General features: G+C 48.1%; 1 protein-coding gene across 2 annotated transcripts; it reads left to right on the top strand.

The window, feature by feature from the left end:
* Positions 1–7,007: 7,007 nt before the first annotated feature.
* LOC144733313 (monocarboxylate transporter 13-like) lies at positions 7,008–22,691 on the top strand. 2 transcript variants are annotated; one of them, XM_078615150.1, is made up of 6 exons: positions 7,008–7,619; positions 13,560–13,849; positions 14,108–14,251; positions 15,361–15,494; positions 16,435–17,278; positions 17,893–22,691. In XM_078615150.1, the coding sequence occupies exons 2-6, from the start codon at positions 13,645–13,647 to the stop codon at positions 18,105–18,107; spliced, it is 1,542 nt and encodes a 513-aa protein (XP_078471276.1). In that variant the 5' UTR covers positions 7,008–7,619; positions 13,560–13,644; the 3' UTR covers positions 18,108–22,691. The 2 variants fall into 2 exon arrangements, with proteins under 2 accessions (XP_078471276.1, XP_078471274.1); XM_078615148.1 differs by having other exon boundaries at positions 7,009–7,604.
* The last annotated feature ends 4,347 nt before the right edge of the window (positions 22,692–27,038 follow it).

Here is a 27,038-nt window from a genome sequence, read left to right as displayed (position 1 = left end):
ACCCGTTTGCGACCCTGGTGCGGCCGGTTACGCGTATGGGTAAGGAAACAAAACCCGTTTGCGACCTCTGCCATGGACCCTGGTGCAGTTGCACCTCCTGCACACTCGATAGGTGCGCCACTCTATTGTCGAACGGGCACTGAAGTGGTGCCCATCCCTGTCGGTGGAGGGCTGTTGAATTCAAATCCCGGTTGGGGGTCAACAACTCCCTTTCTTCCGCGGTGGTCAATAAAAAATAAGTGCCAATTAGCGCAAAGTTAACGGCGGTCATCGCCCCGTTGTGTTTTTTGAAGAGGGGAGATCACGCGGTGAGGGGGTGATCCTTGGCAGCCCAAGTATCGGCGAAATGCTTCGTGTGATTTTCCGTTGGCTCCACCGCGGCAGAGCCCTTGGCCAACACAGAATCGTCTGACAGATGTGAATGGCGCTCCTCCAACACGTGGATCACAATCCGTCGCGATTACCTCGTGATGCCCAATGGGTGTATTTGCATACAAAAGTAGCTGTTGTACCTTTACGATAACCATTAGTTTATTGTCATAGGCACACGCTAGAACCTCGTTCAGTTTATATGGAATCAGTATCATTTTCTCGAGATTTGAAGCTTTCGTGACTGCAAGGATTGATATTCTTGGGTTTGTTCGTTAAAGCCACGTAGGTAAAAAATTAAAATTAAAATAAAATAAAAAATCACGACGTTTCGGAGGCAACACAAGCTTCCGTCTTCAGGTGGAACCGTCACAGCACGCTAGCTGTATCATTTACTTCGAAACGTCGTGATTTTTCTTTTTAAAAAAAAAATTTTACCTACGTGACTTTACCGAAAAACCCCAAAAATATGAATCAGTATCATCATTGGCATCAGCAAGGAATGGGATGAATGCGAATCCGGATTCGATTTTCAAGCTTTGACAATCCGAATCCGTGCGCCGAATGAGAATAGAAATCCACAGAGCTGCAGTAATAATAACTCCAACTTGTCATGCGCTGCCACACACGGGATTCACTCACTCTCGAAGAGACAGAACGACTCAAGGGGTGCGAGGAACCACAGACAAGTGGGAAGGCAAACAGCCAAGTGAGCTGGTGCCAAGTTTCCACCCAAAGCTCTGCCGTCCTCTATATACTCAGATGTCATCGAGTCAATTAATGAGAGTTTATACATGTGTCGTGATTCATCTTCTTGGTTCTTTCGGTAAAGTCACGTAGAATGGAAATAATAAAATAATAAAACTAAAACATTTCTATTTTATTATAAAATAAAACAATTATTTTATCATGTTTTAATTTTATTACTTTATTATTTCCATTCTACGTGACTTTACCGAAAGAACCAAGAAGAAGAAAAAATAAAACATAATTATTTTATTATGTCTTATTTTTTTTATTTTATTATTTCCATTCTACGTGACTTTACCGAAAGAACCAAGAAGATGAATCCCTGCAGTCACGAAAGCTTTAAATTGAAATGTGTCGTGATGTTAAATGGATCACTATGGCGCGGAGTGCCAAGTGCCGTAGGAATGGACGCAGAGGCCTAACACACTGTGCAGTACCATTCAGTGGCCACTAGGGGCATGGTGCTGGGTGCGAGCAAGAGGAACCTGATGAGTCCTACCGACAGAGGAGGGGATAACAGCCTCCGCCAGCGCCGCAGGTAATCGCAACAGAGTCGGTCACTGGGGGAGTGTGGCAGAGGTCGCAAACGGGTTTTGATTCCTTACCCGTACCCGTACCCGGCCGCAACAGGGTCGCAAACAGGTATCCGTACCCGTACCCGGCCGGGTACGGGTACCCGTACGCTACCCGTACCTTACCCGAAATGAGTGACAAACGGTTACTCACCGGTGACGGGTAGCCGGGTATCGGGTAGGGTACGGGTATCGGGTACCCGGTTGCGACCTCTGGAGTGTGGTGGGGGCGGCTGGCGGTAGGGGGGGGGGCATGTGGGGACGTGGTGGGCTGGGGTGAGGAAAGTGGGCCAAGGGTGAACGAGGGGACACGGGAAGGGTAGCTGAGAAACGTCTGGAGAGTTCCCGAAGGGGGCGTGGTTAAGGGCGGAGCCAAAGAGAAAACAGGTGCGGTGTAGCATGGAACCGTCGGGAATATTCCAGTGGTGGGCGCGTCCGAAGGTGGAGCCAGGCCACGCCGAGAAGGATAAAAGGGGTGCTCCGATCGTATATCGGGGCTGTCTGCAGGTGAAGTGAAACCCAAGTGCTACGTCTTCGACATCGTGGGTCAAACAACATTCTGGCTGCTCTGACCCGATTATCGTTATCCCGCTTACGAGAGGAATAGGTGTATTGTGGTCCCGTGTGTAACAACAGTGAGAGATAGGCGATTTAGTCCCGTGTGTAACGGTGTTACGTAATTGTAGAATAAACGTTGTTGCCTAATAAATAGTGTCTCTGCAATGACTCACTACACATGTGTAATGACTCTGACGACAAGAATATAAGAAGGCCCACTTTTATTAGTTTGCACCATAAGGAAGCCTACTATAAAATGCACAATAAGGGACCCTAGGCTTCTTGGCTGTCTTCCATATTTTGTCTACCTCCAAACGTCCCCAATCCTCGTGCTCTCCCCTCATACATCCCTCAGCCCGCCTTTCTCGAATGTTCCCTCACCCCATTTCCCTCAGCCAATCCCCTGTCATTTCCCTCTAACGGATCCAACCAGTCGCCCCTCTGGGTTCCACCACCGTTGTTTCCTGCCTTATTCCCCTTCAAAACTTCCCCCTCCAATCACTTCAGAAGCCCTGCCTCCTGACCAATCCCTGTGGAGGCCTCTTTCCTCCAATCGGAGACCTTGATTTATCCATAATAGAGGTCATTTGGCTTAGATCGCGTAAATATGTGTCGTTAAAACCCGCCACCACCCGACGCAGCGACATATTTATATATTTAGTCGATCTAACCCAAAAAAACACCTCTATTATGGATATTGGTCGTGAAAGCCTGCTACGTGTTAAAGTCAATACGATGTCCCTGATTTGCGTGTTCCCCAATCCATGTGTTTCTCTTTCTGTCTCTCGGTGTAATTCCCAGCATGCATCTCTCCCGCGATTCTTTTCCATTTGACAGCTTCCGTTCCATGTCCTTTTTTCGTGTCCACATTTCTGAGAGAGACGGAAAATGAAAATGTGCGACTCGTTTTTAAACCATGCTGGAGTTTTGTTCGGTGTGTGTTTTTGTGTGTGTGTGTGTGCTGACAAACGTGGGGAGCGTAGCAGTTAGCGCTACGCTGCGCTATGAACCTAGCGACCCCGGTTCGATTCCCGCTCACGGCCAACACCAGTGACGATTATCTGAACCGGTATTGGGCCTCTCCTAGGTCGACTCAGCCTGAAATGAGTACCTGGTGTGGTGTGTAAACATCGCCACTGGGGAGACAAAGGTGGTCGGGCGTGGTGCTGGCCACCCACCCCCTCGTGTACCGTTCCGGCCTTCATAGATGCTCGCTAACAGCACTTGCCCCTACAGTCTGTTAAGGCTATACGGGGGATCTTTGTCTTTTTTGACAAACGCACACCGTGTGGTGAAGGACGGGGTAGGGACGAGCAGCACTCGCTGAAAACAAGTCCGTAAGTCACTGGCAATGTTTTACAACTGTTTGCACAAAACCAAAGCTGCTTGTGTGCTTAGGGGCAGAAGAAAACACAAGATATCTCTGCACAGCAGACCTTATTGTTGTTTAGCTTGAGAAAGCAGGGGGGACATGTGAGTGAGACAAAACGGGGGAGGGGGGGGGGAATAGGGAAAAGGTTACAAAGACAAAGATATCCCGTGAAGCCTCAACAGACTGTTGGGGCAAGTGCCGTTAGCGAGTAGCATCTATGACCAGCACCACGTCGGGTCGCCTTTGTCTCCCCAGTGTCGATACTTATTTGAGGTTGAGTCGACCTAGGGGAAGCCCAGGACCGGTTCAGATAATCGTCATTGGCGTTGGCCGTGAGCAGGAGTCAAACCCTGGTCGCCGGGTTCGTAGCGCAGCGCGCTAACCACTACACCACCGCTCCCCACAAAGGTTACAATCAGAGATACAAATCCATACAAGACTTAAAACAAGCAAAATGCTCACAAGAAGGCAGACATCTGCAAACGGATCTAAACTCCAGGCTGTGCTTGGATGACACAGATGTTCAATGGGCGACCATCCCAGTAAACATGGCCAACGTCTGGACCACTGTTCCAATCACGTTCCAACGTTGGCCCAATGCTGCCATGTTTACTGGGCAGTCAGTCATCTTGACCAACACATACATTCACCATTATATATATTTTTGACCAGTGAATGGAAAATGATACAACACATTGAGCACGAAGAATGCCCGTCGGGCCTCTGGATAACCTCACGCGAAGCGTCGAAGAGGTCCTGAAGAACGGTGCTTGCCCGCGTACCAACACTAAACGTAGTCATCATTCCTGTTCTACGCTACCTCTGTGGTACAGAAGAATCAATTGTAGGGAGTATCCTTGTAGCCATGAAGGCTTTAAATGCGATGGCGCCCTCAGAGTCTGTGAGAACTGCGTGTTCGCTCGCTCCCCGATATTTGTCTGCCACTTGCTCGTCTCATGGAGTTCAATTCGAAGTGCACGTGAGGCACGCTGGGCTCTCTGTGTTCATGGCCCTCAACCATGGAACTCACTCCCCAAGACAAGCATGGAACTCACTCCCCATGCCAAGCATGGAACTCACTCCCCATGCCAAGCATGGAACTAACCTGGAACTCACTCGACCAAACCAAGCATGGAACTCACTCCCCAAGACAACCATGGAACTCACTCCCCAAGACAACCATGGAACTCACTCCCCATGCCAAGCATGGAACTAACCTGGAACTCACTTGACCAAACCAAGCATGGAACTCACTCCCCAAGCCAAGCATGGAACTCACTCCCCATGCCAAGCATGGAACTAACCTGGAACTCACTCGACCAAGCCAAGCATGGAACTCACTCCCCAAGACAACCATGGAACTCACTCCCCATGCCAAGCATGGAACTAACCTGGAACTCACTCGACCAAACCAAGCATGGAACTCACTCCCCAAGACAACCATGGAACTCACTCCCCATGCCAAGCATGGAACTAACCTGGAACTTACTCGACCAAGCCAAGCATGGAACTCAGTCCAGCCATGGTTTTAAATATTTTGAGTTTGCATGTGTCTCTCCCCCCGTGGTCGTGTGCATTTTTTACTCCGGTATTTCCCTCCACATTTAGAAACATGCATTCAGATTATTTAGATTTTTGCTGCCAGAAATGTCCAAATGATGGGTCACTTTGTGCTATAATTTGCGGCCAGGTCGCTTCTGAAAAAGTCAATATCAGTGGGCTTTACCTTGTAGGATGGGGATAGTGTAGTTTTATTTTGTGTGTTTTGGTGAATTGTTCACCTTTCTTGTACTTTGCACAATCATCGTGTTTTTGTAACTGTTGTTGTAACGTTCTTATCCACCCCTACTGGACATCTGTGAAGAAAGAGCTTCATAGCTCATCGGATTCCTCCAGCATGAATACAGATTCTGAATCTAAATAACGTCTTAACACTCATTTCTTTAGCCTCATACTTTTCAATTGTACTCTTTTTTTAAATAAAAGTAAAAAATGTAAACAGTCACATGAATTCACAGTTGTGGCTTTGGAGTTAATTTGCACTCTTGGGCGTGTTGTGAAAGGTGTTTGGTTAATGTCATTTTATTATTACTCCTGCTAAGGTTCAGCCTGAATTCAAATGTTTCAGTAAAAAGCAGTAATGTTCACACAGGATTAAAAAATGCAAGTGAATGCTAATAACAACAATTATAATATGCTGAGTTATATACAGCACACGGCAGTAGCCTGCACACACACCGCTGGAAAATGTGCTGTTAGCGAGCACCTATTCAGGTGGGTAAGGCCCATGAGGTGTGGCACCTTCTTGTATGGCCAGTACAAGGGCACACGAGTACGACACACGCACGCACAAAGATCCCCCGTATAGCCTTAGTAGACTGTAAGGACAAGTGCTGTTAGCGAGCACCTATGAAGGCCGGAACGGTCTACGAGGGGTGGGGTGGCCAGCACCACGCCCGACCGCCTTTGTCTCCCCAGTGGTGATGTTTCCACTTCGCACCAGGTACTCATTTGAGGCTGAGTCGACCTAGGGGAGGCCCAGGACCGTTTCAGATAATCGTCACTGGGTGTTAGCCGTGAGCAGGAATCGAACCCGGGTCGCCGGGTTCATAGCGCAGCGCGCTAACCGCTACACTACCGCTCCCCACGACACGCACGCGCACACATGCACGCGCACGCACGCGCGCACACGCACACACACACACACGCGCACACGCACGCGCGCGCGCTCGTCTGGGGCTTGGATGTGACTTTAATTGTACGGTGTCGTTTGGAGATGCGGCAGTGAGTAATCCGGAGACTGGCAGACGGGGTTAGTGGACCCACGCAGAGATGGCATGGACCCTCCACACATGCTGCACTTGCATAAGGCTGTACCGAAAAGGTGGCTTTAACCCCATGTTTTATAATTTGGAAAGATATAAGATTATTTAATCATTTATATCATAACACACTTTTTTCACGTTAATATGAGATTCAATTTCGATTTAAAGCTTTCGTGACTGCAGGGATTCATCTTCTTGGCCGTCCTCAGGTGAAGAACAGGTCTGTCCATTCAGACGCTGTCTTTCCGACAGACCTGTTCTTCACGACTGTTTGCGTTGTGGCCGAAACGTCGTGAGAATTATTTTATTATGTTTCATTTTTATTATTGTATTATTTCCCTTCTACATGACTTTACCGAAAGAACCAAGAAGAATATGAGATTCATTTGACCTCACAAGGAGCGCTATTAAAGTAGGCTGCGTATCATGACCTGCACGCATTGCCTCCCCCTTTCCTGGCTTTTCAACCACGCTACTGACACGCGTGGGTCATTTTCACATTTTAAGTGTGACGTGGAAAAATATGCATTTGTTTTATTTTTGAATTTAACCAATTCCATAAACTTAATTTGCAAAAATTAAACACCGTAACAGTGATAATGCCTTATCAGCAGTTACCGGCTGCGGTAGATTACTGGAATGTCTACATGTGGAACACGTAACACCCCAGCACTGCATATGCACAGAGTATGTTTATTTTTCGATGGCCACTCCAGTTTCCTCCCGCACATCGCAGAAGCGCTCAAGGAAGTCGCTTGAATGTCTCGAACGTCTTTTGAAAAAAAAGTCCGTCTTGGAACGGGTAGGATTTTCCCCGAGGCAAAGAGAGAGCACAAGAAAATCATTCAGGGGCAGCGCCGTCGGGGAAGGGAGGAGGGCGCATTTCGGCGGTCGGTATGCGCTCACATCCATGGGACGGTACCTTTGCTCCATCCCCCGGAGCGAGGTGAGGGAGGAGGGTGCGGCCCAACGTGCAAGCCTCAGCGGTTTTTGTGTGTGTGTGTGTGTTGTTGTTGTTATCTTCGTCCCAGGGACGCACTTTAAAACCCGGCCGGCTTCGCCTTCGACAGCACGGGGACGGGGCGCGCTCCACGGAATCGCGAGCGCCGCGGAAACGGGGATCATCGCCACCGTTGGGGTCCTACAGCGCCGCCAGATGTGAGTTGAACGACGGTGAGCTGAGTTTTTGTATTCGTGAATGGCAACGTCGCCATCAGATTGTGAGCTGAACACGATGGTGAGCTGAGTTTTTGTAGTCGTGAATCGTTTTGGTATAGTTCAAAGTTTTAGAGTGTCCTTTTCTCCAACGAGTGATAGGTGAAGCTTAGTTTTATTCGCAGCCAAGAGCTGGTTTTGTAAAATTCCAAATTCATATGGAGAGGATCAGTCTCTCCTGTTGACCTGTTAAAAAAAAAGAGGTGCTTAATTTTAGCCATTCTCTTTAAAAACATTACATTTGATCATAAAAAATGCTGGGATTCTTTAACATGTTGGTGGAAAAGCAAGAATTACCGAATGTTTTTTGGCAACAACAAAAAAACTGGTTACCGGAACTCTATTGTGATTTGGCTCTGGTGTAGAGAACAAGTCGCTTCCTTGCAGCACGTGCACCAGCCGGTACGAGATGCCGGTACGAGAAGTGAACATTTCCCAGAATTTGTAATTTATGGCAGCGATAGCAGAAAATATGTAACTGGGGTCGGGGGGGTTATGAATTGAATCTCTTATTTAAAAAAAATACTTGGTGATGCTGCGGTCACATTGCCGAGTGGTGCACAAACACAACCACCAAAAAAAGACTTAACACATTCGTCAACAAAACTGGCCTTAAATTACAAAATGCATAATAGGTGACATTTTGGGCAATGGCCCCTCTTCGTAGCACATGTATGTTTCATGTATGTTGAACTTCTTTCGCACCCTACGTAGCCAATCGGAGTTGCGGGGGGGGGGGGAAATAAACTTACGTAATATGAAAAAGGCCCCTTGACTCTCGGATAGTTGTTCTTTGTCGACCATATGATAGAAGCTAACAGATCAGAGCCAGTGCAAATGTTCTAGATTTGAAGTTTTTGTGACTCCCAGGATCCATACTCTTTGGTTCTTTTGGTAAAGTCACGTAGGTAAAAAATAAAACAAATGAAAATGAAAAAATTAAATTTATTTGTTTTCATATAAATAAATGTATTTGTATTTGTTTTCGTATCAATAAATGTATTTTTTTCATTTTAATTTGTTTTATTTTTTACCTACGTGACTTTACCGAAAAAAACAACGAGTGTGGTGTAAATATTGTTACAATCTGGCTCTCTGAACAAGCCTAACACTCATTAATGAAATTGGCCTAACATTCTTAAGACTTGGCGAGGCTTTCCTGGCCAAACTAAATTATTATTATTTTCCAAAGTCACGTACACTTTTAATTGCAAAAGTCAAATATTGTCTGGGTTGTAATTTCAAGTTGGTGAAGTCAAGTCAGAACATTCACGTGCATTCTTCGAGAAACGCTTTGTTAACCTTGCCCAGATGGTCTTCTTCCGAGTTCGCGCATCTTGCTGTAGTCAAGTCAAAGTGAGGCAATCATAACAATAGGGGTTTTTCCCCTTTTTTCGGGCAACAAAACTGAAACCTTTTAACAAGGAATCATGCGTGCATTAAAGACAATACTTGTGGTCAAAATGCAAACAAATAACACACTGATAATATATGCAGCTGTGTCCGCCTTTTGACGTCCTCTGGTCTAGCACCAACTGAGACGAGGCTCAAAAGAAAGCCGTCTCTGGTGTGGACCAATCAGTTTCAAGGACAATGCATAGATTATCAGAGTGTTTTTTGTTTGCATTTTGACCACAAGTATTGTGGTTGATGCACGCAAGATTCCTTGTAAAAAGATTTCAGTTTTGTTGCCAGAAAAAAGGGGAAAATCCTATCATTATATTTTGGTACTGGCAAAGGGGGTCTAATGATAAGGAGATCATATTGTCTTCTCGGTGGCTTGCTCGTCATCGTAAGATGTTTCTCAAAACGCGTGGCAGAGACCATTGTCTGCAATGGAGACTTCACGACGTTTTTTTTTGTTTGCGCGGAGAATGCGATGAAAACAAACAAGCAATCGTCAAGGGAATGTTACCCGGCGGCCTGCTGCTCGTAGGACTAAACGGACAGACCACACTCGTCTCCCTTGAATTCACCGAGGCGATGGTTGGAAATTCCACATTCTCATGGTGGGGAACAGTCTCTGTTGAGTTTTTGAGTCAGCTGGCCCAGATTTGGCAAGGACATTTAGCTTGCTCTTCACCCAGGCAACCGGGTAACACAGACTTCGATGTATTGCTTGACTTATCACTCTAACAACAAACGATTCAATATTATGACAAACGCACAATAAAAAAAAATGGCATAAACATAACAAATGTGAAGAAAATTAAATAAACGGAAAAAATCTCGTGCTGTCTGGGACACTTTTCCAATATTGATCCAGCATGGGCAGAGTTTGGGGGGTGGGGGCCACAGGGGGGGCGGGAGGGCAATGTCCACCCCCCCCCCCCAAAACTGCACACCTTTATTAATTTATTTTCAGTAGTTTACAATTAGGATAAAAAAGTAAATGAATTATATGCACCCGCGATTCCTAATGTGAGGGACAAAGCGAACGTCTGCCCCCTCCCCCCCCCCCCAAATATAGAAGTCAAACTCCACAGATGCGATCCAGGCTCCTTTTTACATCTCACTTGTACGGCCGACTCATCTCCAAGAGAGAAAACAGCTGTTGATGTGCAGCACTTGAAGGCGCCACCTAGCAGGGTGTGGTACAATCGGTGAACTTTCACCCTCGTATAGAAATTCGGCTTCAACGAAACCTCGTGTATAAACAGGACAGAGGCTCTCTCTACTAGATGACCACTGTCGCCTCCCCATGAGAGAAACTAAATAATCAACCACATTGGTGTCCTAGACGAATGCATTCCCACCCCAATGGAATTTAAATTCACAATCTTCCACAACTGAGTCAAACACTTTAACTGCAGTGCCACATGGGGCATGGCACAGAGTCATGGGTTATTATTATTCAATGACGATGGTGTTAAACGACATTATTGTCAGACCTTCCGTACACAACCGCTGGTACATATCGACCCTTAGCTTTTCGTAATAAGGTTCATTTGGACGATTGACAACAAGTCCGCAAGTGTGTACGGACCGGCAGTCACTCAGTAGGGATTCAAATCATCTCCATGATCTCTCTCACTCTCTCTTTCGTATTGGACAGCGTTTATCCCCGCTGTTGATTGTAAGCGAGTGTTGAAACGTCACATTCCTACGGTGGAACCCGGTCTCTCTTTAACGCAACGCTCACTTTGTGGGTTCCCTGCGACCTCATCCGATCCGAGCGCTCCCGTTAGCAGCGGTGTCGATGAGCTGAGTCAACTCCCGGCTGAGAATTCAACGTATTTCTTCAGCTCGGAAGCCCCCCCCACTGTACGACCGAGTAAGCAGTTACCCATTGTCTGAGTGAATGTATTAACCCGTGTGCTGCACCACCGTCCTGGCATCTAAGTCATCTATGAGTGTTTTGTACTTGGATAAACCCAGTCACCCTGCCCATGCTTGTTAATCTATAATATAACTTTTAGTTTTTATCAACGTGTTGCACATTGGGGACACGTCCGCGTAACCTCCAGACATGTACATTCCGAGCAAGTCGTCGTGACCTATTAAAGCCAAATTAACCTTTAACCGCGTCCGTTAGGCTGGCACTCCAATCGGAGAGCACGCATCGCGATCAAGTCATTGGATTCACGCACGGTCAAGCGTTGACTCGGTCCAGAATTCTTACTGGGTGGATTGAATGAGCACCGCTGCTAAGGAAGTCCACACTACACATTTTCGCGTGAGATAGTAGAATGTGGTGTGCAGTAGGTTAAGCATAAAAATGTGGTTCAAAGGGAACGATGACCGAAATCAATGCAAAATTACCATCCAGGCTCAGCAATCCAACATATTTGTTTGAACAAATTGGCTCCGTTGATGGATGAACCGAGTACTACACTACCCGCCACCTCGTCGCTCTGCAAGGGCGCCATGGTGGTGAGATGTAAACTATCTCGCTTGGTAATGCCGGTCGTTGGTTCGATACCAACCCTGACGCCTGCAGATTTAGTTTGCATGTTCTCACCGTGGTCGTGTGGATTTGTCTCCGGGTCCTCCGGTTTTTTCCTCCACATTTAGAAGCAGGCGTTTGGAGTATTTGGCTGCAAAACATTTCCACACGTGATAAGCCGCTTCGTTGAGCTACAATTGTGGGCAGGGTCACTTCTGAAAAGGATCCACGTAGCTCAGTGGGCTTTTCCTGGTAAAATGATTAAAAAAAATTGTAGTAATAGTTTCAAAAAATGAAAGCTGTCTCGAGAACATGAGTTCAGCACGATCCACCGTGTCAGCAGAGCGTTGGAATACGCGCCAACACCACGTGTCCGTGCTCAAGTTTGATGCCTTGCAGCGGAACATCTTGAGCTGGTGTGCGGCCCATTGCCACGAGTTACTGCCCTCGATGCTTAGCGCCTGACGTGACAGCACACGGAGCCTGCAGCTCGAGTGCAAAGCGATTCCTTATTTGGTGTGTGGCGTTTGCGCCGAGCCAGAAAGCAGCCTCATCGCAGTGTCCTCAGACCGCCGGCTAAGCCTGGTCAACAGACTGCGTTATTTGCCATATTTTATTTTCTAGCTACGTGACTTTACCGAAAGAACCAAAGATTATGGATCCCTGCAGTCACGAAAACTTCAAATCAAGATTGCCTTCGAGGTGATTCAAACCCTCCCACGGAAACTGGGAAGGTGGCAGCGTGCTACCGAAGCCATCTCTTGAGATGCAGCTGCATTGAAACGCTGGTCACGTAATCCCAGAGTTGTAATATGGAGCTCAAATTAAGGTCGCAGGTCAGCTTCGGCCATCATACCTCTGGGAGAGATACAAATAAGCACCACATCTTGGGACATCAACAGTGGTTTTAATATGGCAACACTTGTCATGATTATTGTAATATCGGATATATTGTACTGCCTGAAGTACGGAGACAACTTGACTTTCTATTCATAACAATGCCAATTATATACTCGAGAATATCTCGGTGAATCTCAGGAATGACCTTTCAGCAGATACTTGGCTAGTTTAATTCTCGAGTGTTTGGCTTTGTGTGGAAGAAAGCCAGAGAAAACCCATATATACTAGAGAGTAGCACTTATAAGTGAGCATGGGGAAGGGCAGGCTACTGATACAGGCAGTCGAGTAGCCTCCAAGAGTGTGTTGCAACTAGACCTAATAGCAGATGGTGGGATACTGCTGGGGCAGATATTGGAGGTCGCGTGTCTTCTGCGCAACAGCTGGAGAATTTGGCGGAGGGTAGAAAGCGTTGGCGAGATGTCCTCGCATCAATGACTATGGCCATGATGACATATTGATCTTGAACCAAGGAATAAGTGGAAATAATAAAGTGCAGGAACAAATGAGATGTTAACTACTGTACCTCGCCTGGCATACAGGAGGTTGTGGGTTCAATCCCGACCAGTATATTTGGAGTTTGCATGTTCTCCCTGTAGTCGTGGGGATTTTCCTCCCGGATCCACCGGTTTTTCCTCCACATTTAAAATCAACGTGCGTTTACAGTATTTGGCCGCTATAAATGTCCTCGTGATGATAGAGACACTTCATCATGGGACCTCCTTTACCAGTACCAAAATATACTAATAGGGCTTTTCCCATTTTTTCTGGCAACAAAACTGACACCTTTTGCAAGGAATCATGCTTACATTAACCACAATACTTGCAGTCAAATGCAAAAAAATATATATCAGAGTATTGTTTTTTGTTTGCATTTGACTGCAAGTATTGTGGTTAATGTAAACATGATTCCTTGCAAAAGGTGTCAGTTTTGTTGCCAGAAAAAAGGGGAAAACCCCTATTAGGATAGAGACACTTCTTTGAACTATCATTTGTGGCCAGTTCACCTCTCAAATATAGCTAAATAGCTCAGTGGGACCTTACCTGCTTAAAATTTTAAAAAATGGCTTAGCTCATGCACTACGTTGTTTTTGATGTCGTCGTTGCTGTGGCAGTCGTCGGCGATTCGGCTCGCGCGTGCGTCCATCCCAAGCGGCCTGGCGCCCCACCGCGTGGACCGTGCCTCTCGAGCATCGGACGATGGGCGCCAGACGCCTCGAAAACCCTCCGGATGGCGGCTGGGGCTGGGTGGTGGTGGCCAGCTGCTTCATGTCCACGTCGCTCACGCACGGCGTGCAGAAGAGCTTCGGCGTCTTCTTCGTCGAGTTCATCGACTACTTTGACGAGAGCCGCAGCCGCACGGCCTGGATCAACTCCATCATGTACGGCGTCTCCCTCTTCATCGGTGGGTTCGGCGATTTGAGCCCTTGCTTCGTCATCCACCGCGTCCCGTGGGCGAACACCGCGCGCTAACATCAGTCTGCTCGCTACCGGCAGCATCAGGCCGGCGATGTGTGACCAATAAGGTCCGGATTGTTCTCTAATAAGGTTGAGCACTGATGAGGTGTTGACAGGTAAGGAGTTGCCGTTCAGCACTGGGACTCCACCGCCTCTGTTTGACTTCCCGTCTCGTGCGTGTCCTCGGCGTCTCCCTCCCGCGTAGGTCCCCTCGCAGTCGCCCTCTCCGCTCGCTTCTCCAGCCGCAGCGTGGTGATGGTCGGCGGCCTCATCTGCGGCGTGGGCACCATGCTCGGCATGCTGGCGCAGAACATCACGCACCTCTACATCACGGTGGGCTTCGTCACGGGTGAGCGTGCATGCGCGCGTGTGAGCGAAGATGGATGAGTTTGACACAAATAATTAAATGATTGAGGCATTTTCGACAGGCGAATCAACACATGACTTACACGTAAACATGTCAATGTGCGGTTCTTCGTGATGAGGCTGAGAAGAACAACGCGCTGCGTTTGGTTTGATGTTGAGCAAGTGGCAGACTGGGATACGACCACACAGGGTCTATGTAGTCCTCTGGCATAGGCACCGAGTAAAGCTCTCCAGTTGCCTGGGTGAAAAGTGGGCCACGTTTTTCCCCAATCCTGACCAGCTGGCTCAGAAATCTTTATTTATCCCTGGGGAAATCCGATAAGCTGCGGTGCTCTTTTTCACGGGTGTCCGGCAATGAACAAACCTGGTTTGCCGAGGGCAAGGGTCGGAGCTGCATGCGGCTCTTTCAGGACTGCCCCGTGACTTTATTCACATCGCATTGCGGCTCTTGAAATTTCGAGGTTTTTTTTATTTTTTACCCAATTCGAACAAAAAATTGCCCTTCTTGTAATTTTGGCTTGCAGACCCCTGGCCTTAGGGCACCGCCTAAGTCAACACAAAATTCAACATATTCGTCAATGACGCTGCCTTGAGTGACCTTCCTTCTTAAGGCAGCTTTGGCCTTACGCTCGATTCATGATGAGGGGCTACCTGATTGGTGGACGTGGCTATTGTAAAGTGGGCAGGGCTGATGGGGATGCCAGCTCACCATGTGTCCCAGTTGACAACAAGACAAAGATCCCCTGTATAGCCTTCAACAAACTGTTGGGGCAAGTGCTGTTAGCGAGCACTGGCACAGCACACGTGGGGGTGGGTGGCCAGCACCACGCCCAACCACCTTTGTCTCCCCAGTGGCGATGTTTACACACCACACCAGGTACTCGTTTGAGGCTGAGTCGATCTAGGGGAGGCCCAGGACCAGTTCAGATAATCGTCACTGGTGTTGACCATGAGACCGGAATGGAAGCCGGGTCGCCGGATTCCCAGTTGAGCCCTTCCAAAAATGTGGTAACGTTAACCCACCCCTCCCCTCCCCGAGTCACCTGACCTCCTGACCTCGGTGACCCCGCCGTGCACTGCCCCCCCGAACAGGCGTTGGGAGCGGCATCGCCTACACGCTCACCAACGCCGAGGTGGGGCGCTACTTTGACAAGAGGCGAGCGTTTGCGGCCGGAATCGGGGTCTGTGGCAGCGGCGCCTCGTTCATCCTCGCACCGCTCTTCCAGGTGTGCGGCCACCCGCGTGTCCTGAACTTTCATTCGTGCAGTCATTTGTTCGGTCAGAGTTATTTCAGCATCCCTGAGATGTTTTTTTAAAAAAATGCATCTCAATTGCTCAGAAAATGCCTAAAATCCCAGGTTGGGTGGATCGCAGATTTCATCATGCGCTGGGGTCTGCTAAAATGCAAGATACCCAATATATATGGTAGTCTAGAAAGTGCGACAATATGCTTTTATTTTGCAAGGTTGCAAAGTTGAATACACGTGGGTGACTTTATTTTCCTCTCGCATGCAAAGAAACACTGATCAAGGCATAATACAGAGTTCGTATTGATTACACCCTGTTGACATGCTTTGTCTGACATTGTAATCTTAATTGTAACTATTGATTGGATCTTTTTACCAATTGTAGTAGCAGTCATTTGTGAATGCCTTTACTCAGCAGAGCAAGATGTCAGGGAATGGCCAGGTAAGATGGACAACACAGAACCATACAATGGGTTAACACGAAATTTCAATGCAAAACATTGTCGACTGCCTTGTGAAATTCCAAGTATCTTGACTTATATGGTGTCCTCATGTCATCATAAAAGCTGGCTCTGTTGCCACTTCGGAGGTACAACAAAAACCCAGAACATATCTGGACATTCAAAATATCTAACAATAGCAGATTAAGGAAGAAGACCTGCATGTGAATGAGTTGTCTTGAGTTGTGTATTATTATGCAACTGACAAAAAAAACCGCCCAAGACTTTTAATGTCCCGGGCAGGCATACATTTCCCAGGACAGCGACCTCAAAGAAAGTACGATCCTGGCAAAACCAGGACGGGTGGAATGCCTCGCGACACACCGACACGGCCGCGCATCGCTGCCGTGGATCTCGGCACCGGTCCGGCGCTCTCCTCGGTAACATTCCGTCTTGCCCCCTCCCGCCCTCCGCCGCAGTTCCTCATCGAGCAGTACGGTTGGCGCGGCTCCCTGCTGCTCATCGGCGGCGGCATGCTCAACGTGTGCGCGTGCGGCGCCGTCATCCGCCCGCTGTACCTCAAGTCCGAGGTGGTCGCCCCGAGCCCCGACGCGCCGCGCCGCCTCGCCAACATCCGCGTCGCGCTCGCCGAGCAGCGCTCGCACGGCCGCGCCGACGGCACCGGCAAGTCGGCCGACGGCGCCGACGACACCACCGTCGCCGTCGCCGCCACCACGCGCATCGTCCTCCCGCCCGAAGAACCCGGCGCCGGTTCGCCGCCCGCGCGGCAGCCGCCGGAGGAGCATTCCCCGTACGGGCGCCAGCACAGCACGTTTCGCTCGCGGCTCCACAAGCTGCTGGACCCGACGCTCTTCCGGAACGAGCAGTTCACGCTCTTCCTGGTCTCCAACACGCTCTTCTCGTTCGGCTACCTCATCCCGTACGTGCACCTGGCGGCGCGGGCGCGCGAGCTGGGCGTGGGCGAGGCGAGCGGCGCGCTGCTCCTCTCCGTCATCGGCGGCGTAGAGACGGCGTCGCGCGTCGCCGCCGGCTGGCTCTCCGACTTCAAGCTCGTGAGCCGCTTCGACTTCTACACCATCTGCGTGGCGCTGTGCGCGCTCACGCTCTTCACGGGCCCGCTGTGCCGCACGCTGCCGACGCTGCTCGTCTACGCCGTGTGCTTCGGCCTCTTCGTCGGCTCGTGCCGCTCCCTCGTCATGCCCGTGGCGGCCGACTGCGTCGGGGTGGCGCGCATGCCCAGCGCTTACGGCGTCACCCTCATGTTCCAGAGCGTCGGCATCCTGCTGGGACCCCCCGCGGCAGGTGAGCGGAGCCAGCGGCGTCGTCATCGTCGTGAGCCACGTCCTGTCGAGCGTGGCTTGCGCGGGGTTTCCCATCTTCGTCGGGTAGGATGTCGTGGGCGGCCGCCATTTTTAAATGGGCCCGAGTTATTGACCTAAAAAAAGTAGTTTTTCACAATTTTTTGTCCATAACTATATTTCTATTGTTATTACTTAACAATTTTTTTATTTTACCAGGTAAGGACTACCGAGCTATGTAGCTCTTTTTCAGAAGCGACGAGGCCACAAATGACAGCTCAACGATATGGCTCATCACGTGGCAATTTATAGCAGCAAAATACTCTAAACGTGGAGTGCAAAAACCGGAGGACCGAGAGAAAAATCCGCGGGGAGAACATGCAATCTCCACATAAACAGGCGTCAGGGTTGGGATCGAACCCACGACCTCCTGCATACCAGGCGAGGTAGTTAACATCTCGCCAGCGTTGCTGCCCCTATTCAACGAGCCATCCAGCTCTCCGTAAGAATGGCCATCGCTCCACGACGCGACGCATCGTCGCACCCCGAGCCGGGACCGTTTGGGGCGTCCTTGACCCCGAGCTGTCGGTACACCCCCCCCCCCACTCGTCCCCGCAGGCTGGCTCCACGACATCACGGGCAACTACGACATGTCGTTCTACATGGCGGGCGCCGGCCTGGCGCTGTGCGTGCTCATCCTGCTGCTCGACCCCATCGCGAGGAGGCGGCGCCGGCGCCGCTGGCAGAAGGAGCAGGAGCCGGAGACGAGCAGCGACGCGTTCCTGCCGTGCCCCTCCTCGGACGGCTACGAGAAGCCGTCTGCTCTGCCTTGACCGCTGCCCCCCCCCCTCCCTTTCCCCCACCTCCTCCTCCGCCCCCCCCCCCTCCTTCCCCGAGGTGACTCAAAGCGACTCGATGAGCAGCACTCATCTCCATCGGTGGCCCTAAGCCAGTGGTGGGAATTCCACATTCCTATGGTAGGGGCCAGTCTCTCCATAGGTGAGTTGATGGCGGCGCAAAATGGCCGTGTCAGAGGCACCGAGCCAGCACTGCTGAGGGCATGGGTTCGAATCCGGGCTTTGGTCAATTATGGTGCCAAAAAAAAACCTTTCAGTAGTCAGATTATGTGACTTTACCGAAAGAACCAAGAAGATGAATCCCTGCAGTCACGAAAGCTTTAAATCGAAATTGAGTCAGATTAATTCAGTTAATGCTGCTTCTGAGGCCTCAAGCGAATGAACACTGTCTATTAGATGAGTGGACACGTGAAAAACCACTCCCTATGTTTGTGAAGTGTGAAGGAGTTGCACGAGTGATGGGCGACCGAGGATCATTGCAGCAACTCCGCATCTGTCGGTGGTGTCACCTTCCGGGGTCTTTCCCTCCCGCGACCTCTTCCTATTTCTAATTTGACTGAGCAGGTTCCAAAGAGGACACTGCCTGACTCTACGCGCACAAAGGGGATGTAGAAGGGGATAAAGCTAAAAGAGCCGATTTAAAACGTAAATCATATCGGTGCTGTGGACCAGTAAAAAGTCATAACAATAATAGTGGTTACCCTTTCTGGCAATGAAACGGTTGTGTTAAGATGTTACAACACCATTTTTGCATGCTCACCAGAAGCACGTGTGGATAATGCAGACAGGATTCCTTGATAAAAAAAAAATGATGGTCGGTGTTTTAACATATTAACACAGCTGTTTTATTGCCAAAAAGGGTAGAACATATTGGGTTTTTTTATACTGGCAAGAAAGGCTCAATACAGTAAAAAGTTAGCTAAATGTATTAATGTAGCATTGTGCACCCAGAGAGAACGTGTTCTGTGTTTCTATGGGCAGAGCACGGTTATAATTGCATACACTACTAAGCAGGGTGAATCCTAGGGGTCACCCTTGTTGGCCGCGAAAGAGAAGATCAAGTGATGTTTGAATATGATTTGAATAAGCAGCAACCATTTATGTAGTCACAATCAGCAATATGTATGTATGAGTGGACGCTGCCAGTAAAAAATGAACGAGCAGCGATGTAATGACGCGCACAACCTGCTCTGATTCTGACAATCCAAGTTAGATTCCTGACCGTGATCTAACCACACCAGTAATTATTCGCTACGAATACACTGTGGTAACCTGTAGACTGATGGAAAAATACCAAGATAAAAAAAAATATGAGAAACTTGATCAAGACGATAAAAAAAAATCATACTCGAAACGAGATCGTGGCCTCCGAACCGCGACAATTCGTCGAATCGCTAGGGGCAGGGGCAATTCCTTTGCACGCCCATTCAATGGACTATGCAACAGTGCGTGTGATAACAATGCACAGGATACACATGCTGTACAATAGTACAGCACGTGCCCTCAACAAAACCGAAGGCAGTTTCATGCTCAAACAAGCACTGGCCGGCACACACCTCCACTGTTGGTCTTCAGCTGGTGGTGGAAATTCCACATTCCTATGGCAAGGGACAGAGTCTCAAAGGCGTAGCCACCGTTGACCTGCCAACGAACGATTCAGCTTCAAACCAGGTGGATCTCCTTTTCCAAAACCTGCGATAGGGTTGCCACCTCCGGGTACTGAAGACGGGACACGTGAGAGGAATATCTCTGGGCTGACAGAGGACAGAGCCACACGTGAATGCACTGCCTTGAGGTGGTGTACGATTACGCCACCGACAAAAAAACGAGAGATTTAACGTCCCGGAAAGATGGACAGAATTCCTAGGACAAGCAGATACCTCGGCAAGAGGACCCTCTTGGGAAAAAACCAGGACAGGTGGCAACTGCACCGTGGAGGGACGATGATGATAATATCATGCTCCAACAGCTGAGTTACATCCTCATCCTGTCCGCACATGCTCCAAACTCACGTGTAGTGTACTAATTCACAGACACTAGTAGGAGGTACTCTCTCTCTTTTATTCCGGCCTTCACAGCCTTAGGGGATAGCTACACACCGGGTCGGGACAGCCAACACGCTGCCCGACCCACAGCTTGAAGAGGGCGAAGATCACGATGACTACGACATGACGAGTTCCACTCCAGATCGCAGCAGCCCCGACTATGAGTGGGAGCTCGTCCTTTTATCCTGCCCAGTGTGGCCAGGCTCCGCCCTCGGCCCCGCACCCCTCTGGATCTCCCAGAGGGCTCCGTGCCGTGCCCACAGGTCCACTAGAATGGGCTGCTACCCCCAATCCCACTGTCTACCAATCTCCCAGCGGCACGCGCTAGAGTAACTCATTCAATGTCACACACATGTATGGAACATGTGTGTGAATGTGTACACTTTATTCATCAATGTGGTAAGCGCGCTGCGCTACGAACCTAGCGACCCGAGTTCAATTCCCACTCATGGCCAACAACAGTGACGAATATCTGATCCAGGCTTGGGCCTCCCCTAGGTCTACGCAGCCTAAAATGAGTACCGAGTGTGATGTGTAAACACTGCAACTGGGGAGACAAAGGCGGCCGGGCGTGGTGCTGGCCACCCACCCCCTCATGTATCGTATCGGCCTTCATAGGTGCTGCTAACTGCACTTGCCCCAGCAGTATGATAAGGCTATACGGGGGATCTTTGTCTTTATTCATAATCTCATATGCTGTATATATGTGTAAAAGGTCACTTTTTTTTTTAAAGCAGGACTAAAGATGTCACACAAACCTATTATTAGGTTGTATTATTATTAGGCTTATTGTTAAGCCAAAGTTAAGGTATTATGCATAGTGCCATACAAACATGTGCAATGATGCTGCTGAAATACATTGAAAAGTGTGAGTGTGTGTGCCCTAATATTAAAACTGCTTGACTACCCCTTATTGGTTTTTGCCATACCATACTCACCACAATCACCCGAGGTGATTTTTTTTTACTGATAAGACCCATTGATAATCATCAATTATTTACCCAGCAAAGCCTCCTTGGGTGTAAAAACTTTGGGGGGGTTTTCAGGAGGAAGGCTGCATTTGGGAAGTTTGATTTTTAAAAGTCCAAATATTAAACGCGCGAGTAAGATAAAGGATTTGTGTATACCGTTCGAGAGCGATTTTAAACCCCATAGAGGTCAAAGTTTAAAGGTCACAAAGCAACCGCGTATTTGAGACCGTATATGAGGCCTTTACTTTTATCGAGGGAAAGCGATTACGTTTATAGATTAATTCACCGCGTGGGTCCCGACACTTGTAAATATTGCACCTGGAAATTGACAACGTGCGTCAAAGTTCTTGTGATTGTCCGCGATTTGAACCCGCGTGACCCAACTGAATCCAGGTCAGAGTGGGCAGCCGCAAGTGGAGCTAAGGTTCCTGCGTTTTCTACAATGCTGGTTTGGAAATTGACAAAAGAAATGCACGCAGCGAGTGTGTGCGTGCCGAACACACGAAGCATAAAAATGACTGGAACCCGAATCCCTTTTACCTTCACAAGGCAATGGGATTTGATGATGTAACCGATCCAGCACTGACCTGGATTTCAGTCCTGATTTCAGACCTGAAAGCAAATGGCCATTCTGGTTTCATCTTTGTCTCCTGTGACTGCAAAAGTATGCTTTTTCTCCAGGCTTGAAGCCCATCCTCGGGCATCATTAAATAGTGCACCGTACTTGGCTGTCGTGTACGAGATATCCGTTGTAATGCAACGGTGTATATACATGGGCCGAGAGCCCCTCCGTGTGATTGTAGTGGGTGAGGCCTACAGAAGGCTCACCGGAATTAGCTTTGCCCTGTCCTCCCAAGTTTCTTGGAGGAACCTCTCTGCTCGTTGCAGAGAGGTTCACGGTTCGATTCCAGCAGGCTGCCCCAGTTAATACTGCGGGGGTCTACGAACCATTCAATAATATTCAACCATTTGTTTCATGGCGGGCGTTAGATATCCCGTGATGTCATCCGAAAAAAGTAAGCCGTTGCATGCCGGCGTCACGGTAAAATTTTGGCAATTTTTTTTTTTTACAATTACGGCGCAGATTACTCAATTGGCGTTCCGTACATTAACATCGCCCCCCACTGGAACAACTTCAAACTACGTCAGTGAAACAGAGCGCCTTTGTGATATAGCCTCGCGCCATCATTGTCGCGAATATCAAATGTATGAAATGCCTATTAATAAATGGACGCATCTCGCGCACAATTGGGATGTACGTGGCGACGCAACGTGAAGAAAAGGCATTATAAATGCAGAATAACCGTGGCAATCATCGCACAAGCAGTGCGTCGCCGCGACTACCGCAGACCTATCGTGAAGGAGCCGTTTCGTGAGCACGCATCACGTTTGGTGTTGAGAGTCGAGTCGTCCCTTCCATGACTTTGAGTTGCTCTGCACGCCAAGGAGCTGATGTGCGTGTCGTCGTTTAACACCGCGAAATGAGAGGTACGTGCGAATTCTGTTCACTCCTCGTTATAAATAAATCAATCTACGTACATCTATTTTCCTGTGCCCGAGTCTCTTCATAAAGCGGCACTTTCACACTCGCAGTGCTGACGCGTTGCCAGGATTGCCGATGCTCCACAAAATGCTGCTGTCACTAAGATATTGTGCAGGTGCGTCCATGATCCTTTTGCCAATCCACTGCTAGTTGAGGATCCACGTAATGCTGTGCAGTTCACGGAGGGTTGTTTGACCATACTTCACGAAACTGATGGTCACTACGCTATTGGTGGTGACGTGAATAGACATGGGAGCTTAATCGGGTACAACAATTGCATTTGCGTGCACTGCCCTCTGCTGTCTACCGAAGCACTATCCAGGTTCTACCCAGCTTGGCTTCCGAGATGGGGCACGTTTCTGGGTGATTTGATCGTCTGGTAGATTAAGAGACGACAGTCTGTGTGGAAACCAAGCACTGTGGCCGGAGATTCACTCGGTGTCACGTGCACGACACACCCATCTGCAGGGCAACTACCCCCACGAGCAGGAAGGCAGGACAGAAAGTAGGTCTCGATTTAAAGCTTTCGTGACTGCAGGGATTCATCTTCTTGGTTCGTTCGGTAAAGTCACGTAGAAGGGAAATAATAAAATAAATAAAATAAAACATTAAAAAGCTAAAAAAAAGTAACAAATTTTTTTATTATTTTTTAATAAATAAATAAAAGTTTACATAGCAAAATACTAAATAAAAAACATTTCTTTTATTATGTTTTATTTTTATTACTCTATTATTTCCCTTCTACGTGACTTTAACGAAAGAACCAAGAAGAAGGAGAAAGTAGGTCGCTGTCTGACATTTTCATCCCTGAACTCTTCCGCCCACCCACCCCGTCAACCCCGTTTTACGTGTGGACGTTCTCAAAAATTAGTCCGATATCTCAAGCAAGAACTTTCGAAGAATTAAAGAAGTATTCGGACTCAGTGAGGCTACCTCGAGATCAAATGAGCAAATGGACTGGCACCCCTCTCTTATGGCAACCACTGCTGACTTTCCACAAAGCGGCATTAATTTTAGCGACCGCAGAGGCATGATGGGCTGAGCTAACTGCCACCGTGGACTGCGCCCTTACCTACAGCAAACATTAATTTCAGAACAATTGGTTTCAGCTGACTATGCAATCTGACCGAGTGCAGTGTGGGTGTCGGGGTCAATCGCCGTGTTAAATTTAACCGCGAAGCTATTGAGATTCATTATCTCCATTTTTTTTTGCGAGGAAAACCTAGTTAACCCCGGAGGGGGGTGGGTGGGTGGGTGGAAGGCTAGGCGAGACATTGCTCGGATTTGTATTTATTCTGTCGTAACAATTTAGTTTGCGGGTAATTGCGTGACCTCAATCCGAGCCGAGGTGTTTTTGCCCGTGCAACCTGAGAAAGGTCAAAGGTCGTCGTTTCATTTACCAGCCCTGCGGTGGGGCCGCCCGGCTCGTTCGGCACGCGCCGGGCGGAAATTCACCGCGGCCGCGTTGAATCTCTGCCGCGTGGAGGCTGAGTGCTGACGCGAAAACTTTACGCAACTTTTTATTATTTAAAATTTGCAACAACTTCTTGGTTCTTTCGGTAAAGTCACGTAGAATGGAAATAATAAAATAATAAAAATAAAACATAATAAAATAATTCTCACGACGTTTCGGCCACAACGACAACAACAACAAAAACGTGTATACGTACCTGCCTTTCTCTATTTAATTAGGGATGGGTGTGGAATTCCATATTTTAAAAACAATACAGATATTTATAGTTTTTTTAACGCTTCCCGGTGACAGTTGATAGGATGTATGAAAGTGTGTGTCGAAATATATGCGTGTATATTAATATGACTCAACCTGCAGCAGTGCAAAGTTGTGTTGCCACGAGGGACTTACCCAAAAGGCTGTGGCCCGTAACTTGACGACACAAACACGGACAAAAAAAGCACCAGATGTTTGCAAGCATTAGGCCTTTGGCGACCCCTTTAACGAATCATTGAAGGACTAATATTTACACTTAACAACCCAAACTTACATCAACGTGTTTTAACACAAAATAATCATTCACCTCGTTGTAGGGAGTGTCAATAACAAAATGGCCCAGCGGACAACGCGTCTCTTCCCTTCGTCTCTCTCCAGGATAATGAATGAGAATTTCTTACACAACCCATTGACTAGTCCGGCTACCTTCTGGGAGTGAATAATTTCAGCAGCATTGATTTAAAGCAAGCAAACTCCGGACCGACTTCAACGTACAGTGTTGAATCAGTAGAGTGAGACTGGCTTGGATCAATGCCGGTTAAACTGCCAGGTATTATAGGCAAGGGCCCTCTCGTGTTATTTATTTTAAAAGTCAAGCCCGTGCCACCTTCATTCATGAGGTTTAATTGCCATTCATTTTTTTGTGTAATAATGAAACGGTGCTTACAGAGAGCAATAAAGTTGGCCAAAGCGACTGCATTTCCAATAGGATGTATGTGTTTTGTGTAGAGATAATTAACTATATCCCTTAAGGCCCACTTAAGGGCTGGCTGGCTGGCTGGCTGCATCAACTGTCTAAACACCAGCTGGGTACGTGTGGACTTTTACCAGAACACTGATCATGCCTGAAAAGCGTGCTCAGAGCCATTGTGCAAACAGTGCTGCCCCTGCTGCTAATTTGCCTTCAAAGTAGGGCAGTTAACAAAAGGCAATTATTAACAGGGAACGGGTCAATCATTTGTTGAAATCAGCAGCATTTTTTTTAGCATATGCCACCTGAGTAAAAAAAAAAATCTGCCTACCGCCACCTAGCATGCTTGTCGGCGCAATGCCTGGCAACGTTCATCACATTCTCTGCGTTTGCGATGGCGACTGTTACAATACAATTGGAGTACTGAACTGGGAACGTTTAATCTCAACTATTATAAAATTACCTACTGAAAAATAAATGTTTTAAGCAGAGACTGATATGTAACAAAGACGTCTTGTCTGCTTATTCGGTTTGTTATATTGTCCACAACAGCAGCACTAATGGTCATCTGGAGATATTAACTCCATCGCTGTCTTTCCGCACGGTAGTTTTAAAACACCGCGTTGCACTATTTGAGCTGGGACGCAGTGGTGCGCGCCTATAACCCAGTACTGTGGAGGCAAAGGATTTGAGGGCCACACAAATGTTGTGCAACTGCCTTCCCGTGGGCACAGGAGGAGGAGTCCTTACCCTGGCTCGCCAGATGAAAGTGGTAAAGCGAATGTGGTCTCCAGCTGTTCCGTCGCCACGGGATACGGCGTTCCCCCCTCGCACGCGTGAATTTGCTCCGGGTGCTCCGGTTTCCTCGTGCGTGTAAACCACTCACTGATTGGCTGGAGACATCTCAACAAAGCAATCAATCTTTTATCTTAGGTGCCAACATCGCCCTCAATAAAGTAGGCATCGGTGCACATGTGTATTCATACAAAGAGGACTAAATTTCGATTCAAAGCTTTCGTGACTGCAGGGATTCATCTTCTTGGTTCTTTCGGTAAAGTCACGTAGGATGGAAATAATAAAATCATAAAAATAAAACATAATAAAATAATTCTCACGACGTTTCGGCCACAACGCAAGCAGCCGTCCTCAGGTGGAGAACAGGTCTGTCGAGAAGACAGCGTCTGAATGACACGCCCCAGGCTTGGAGCGACTATTTAAGCTTAAATAGTGTGTCATTCAGACTCTGTCTTCTCGACAGACCTGTTCTCCACCTGAGGACGGCTGCTTGCGTTGTGGCCGAAACGTCGTGAGAATTATTTTATTATGTTTTATTTTTATGATTTTATTATTTCCATCCTTCGTGACTTTACCGAAAGAACCAAGAAGACAAAGAGGACTGTGCAGTTTGAGCAATTATTGGGCTGCCGCTTCCGTTTGTTCGCGGTTTCTCCTCTCGCCTCTGAGTCGTCCTCTCCCCCGAGTCAGACGGCGCGTTAAAAAGTTGAACGTTGGTTTTTTTTTTCCCCGACGGTTCTGACCGTTTTTAGTTTGGTTTGCCCTCCGATTTACCAGCAAATTTTCCTGCCAAATACCATTCGACGCTTGAGGTCAGGGCGCAGTGACCTACTGCTACGAACATTTAGTGCTGGGAAGTAATGAATCACTGCAGTCACATTCCCAACAGCAGGCAGTGAAATTGGGTAAGACGACTGCATTATAAGCGTGTAACAAAATTACCATTACGGTACTGAGCTTGTACTGGATGATTACTTTTCAAGATAACTTTTTTTTTATATATATTAAAAAGTTAAACAAATTACACGTTTGTTATGACAGCACTCTGTCAATCCACCGCTGGATGAAGGCCACCCCATGCAGTGTGAGTCGTGGGGGTTGTTTGACCATTGGTGACAAAGGTGCAGACCTGC

Source organism: Lampetra planeri, chromosome 46 (genome assembly GCF_965212315.1).
Source record: "Lampetra planeri chromosome 46, kcLamPlan1.2.h2, whole genome shotgun sequence".
NCBI classification, from domain to species: Eukaryota; Metazoa; Chordata; class Hyperoartia; order Petromyzontiformes; family Petromyzontidae; genus Lampetra; species Lampetra planeri.
This window is presented reverse-complemented; position numbering and strand designations above follow the sequence as displayed.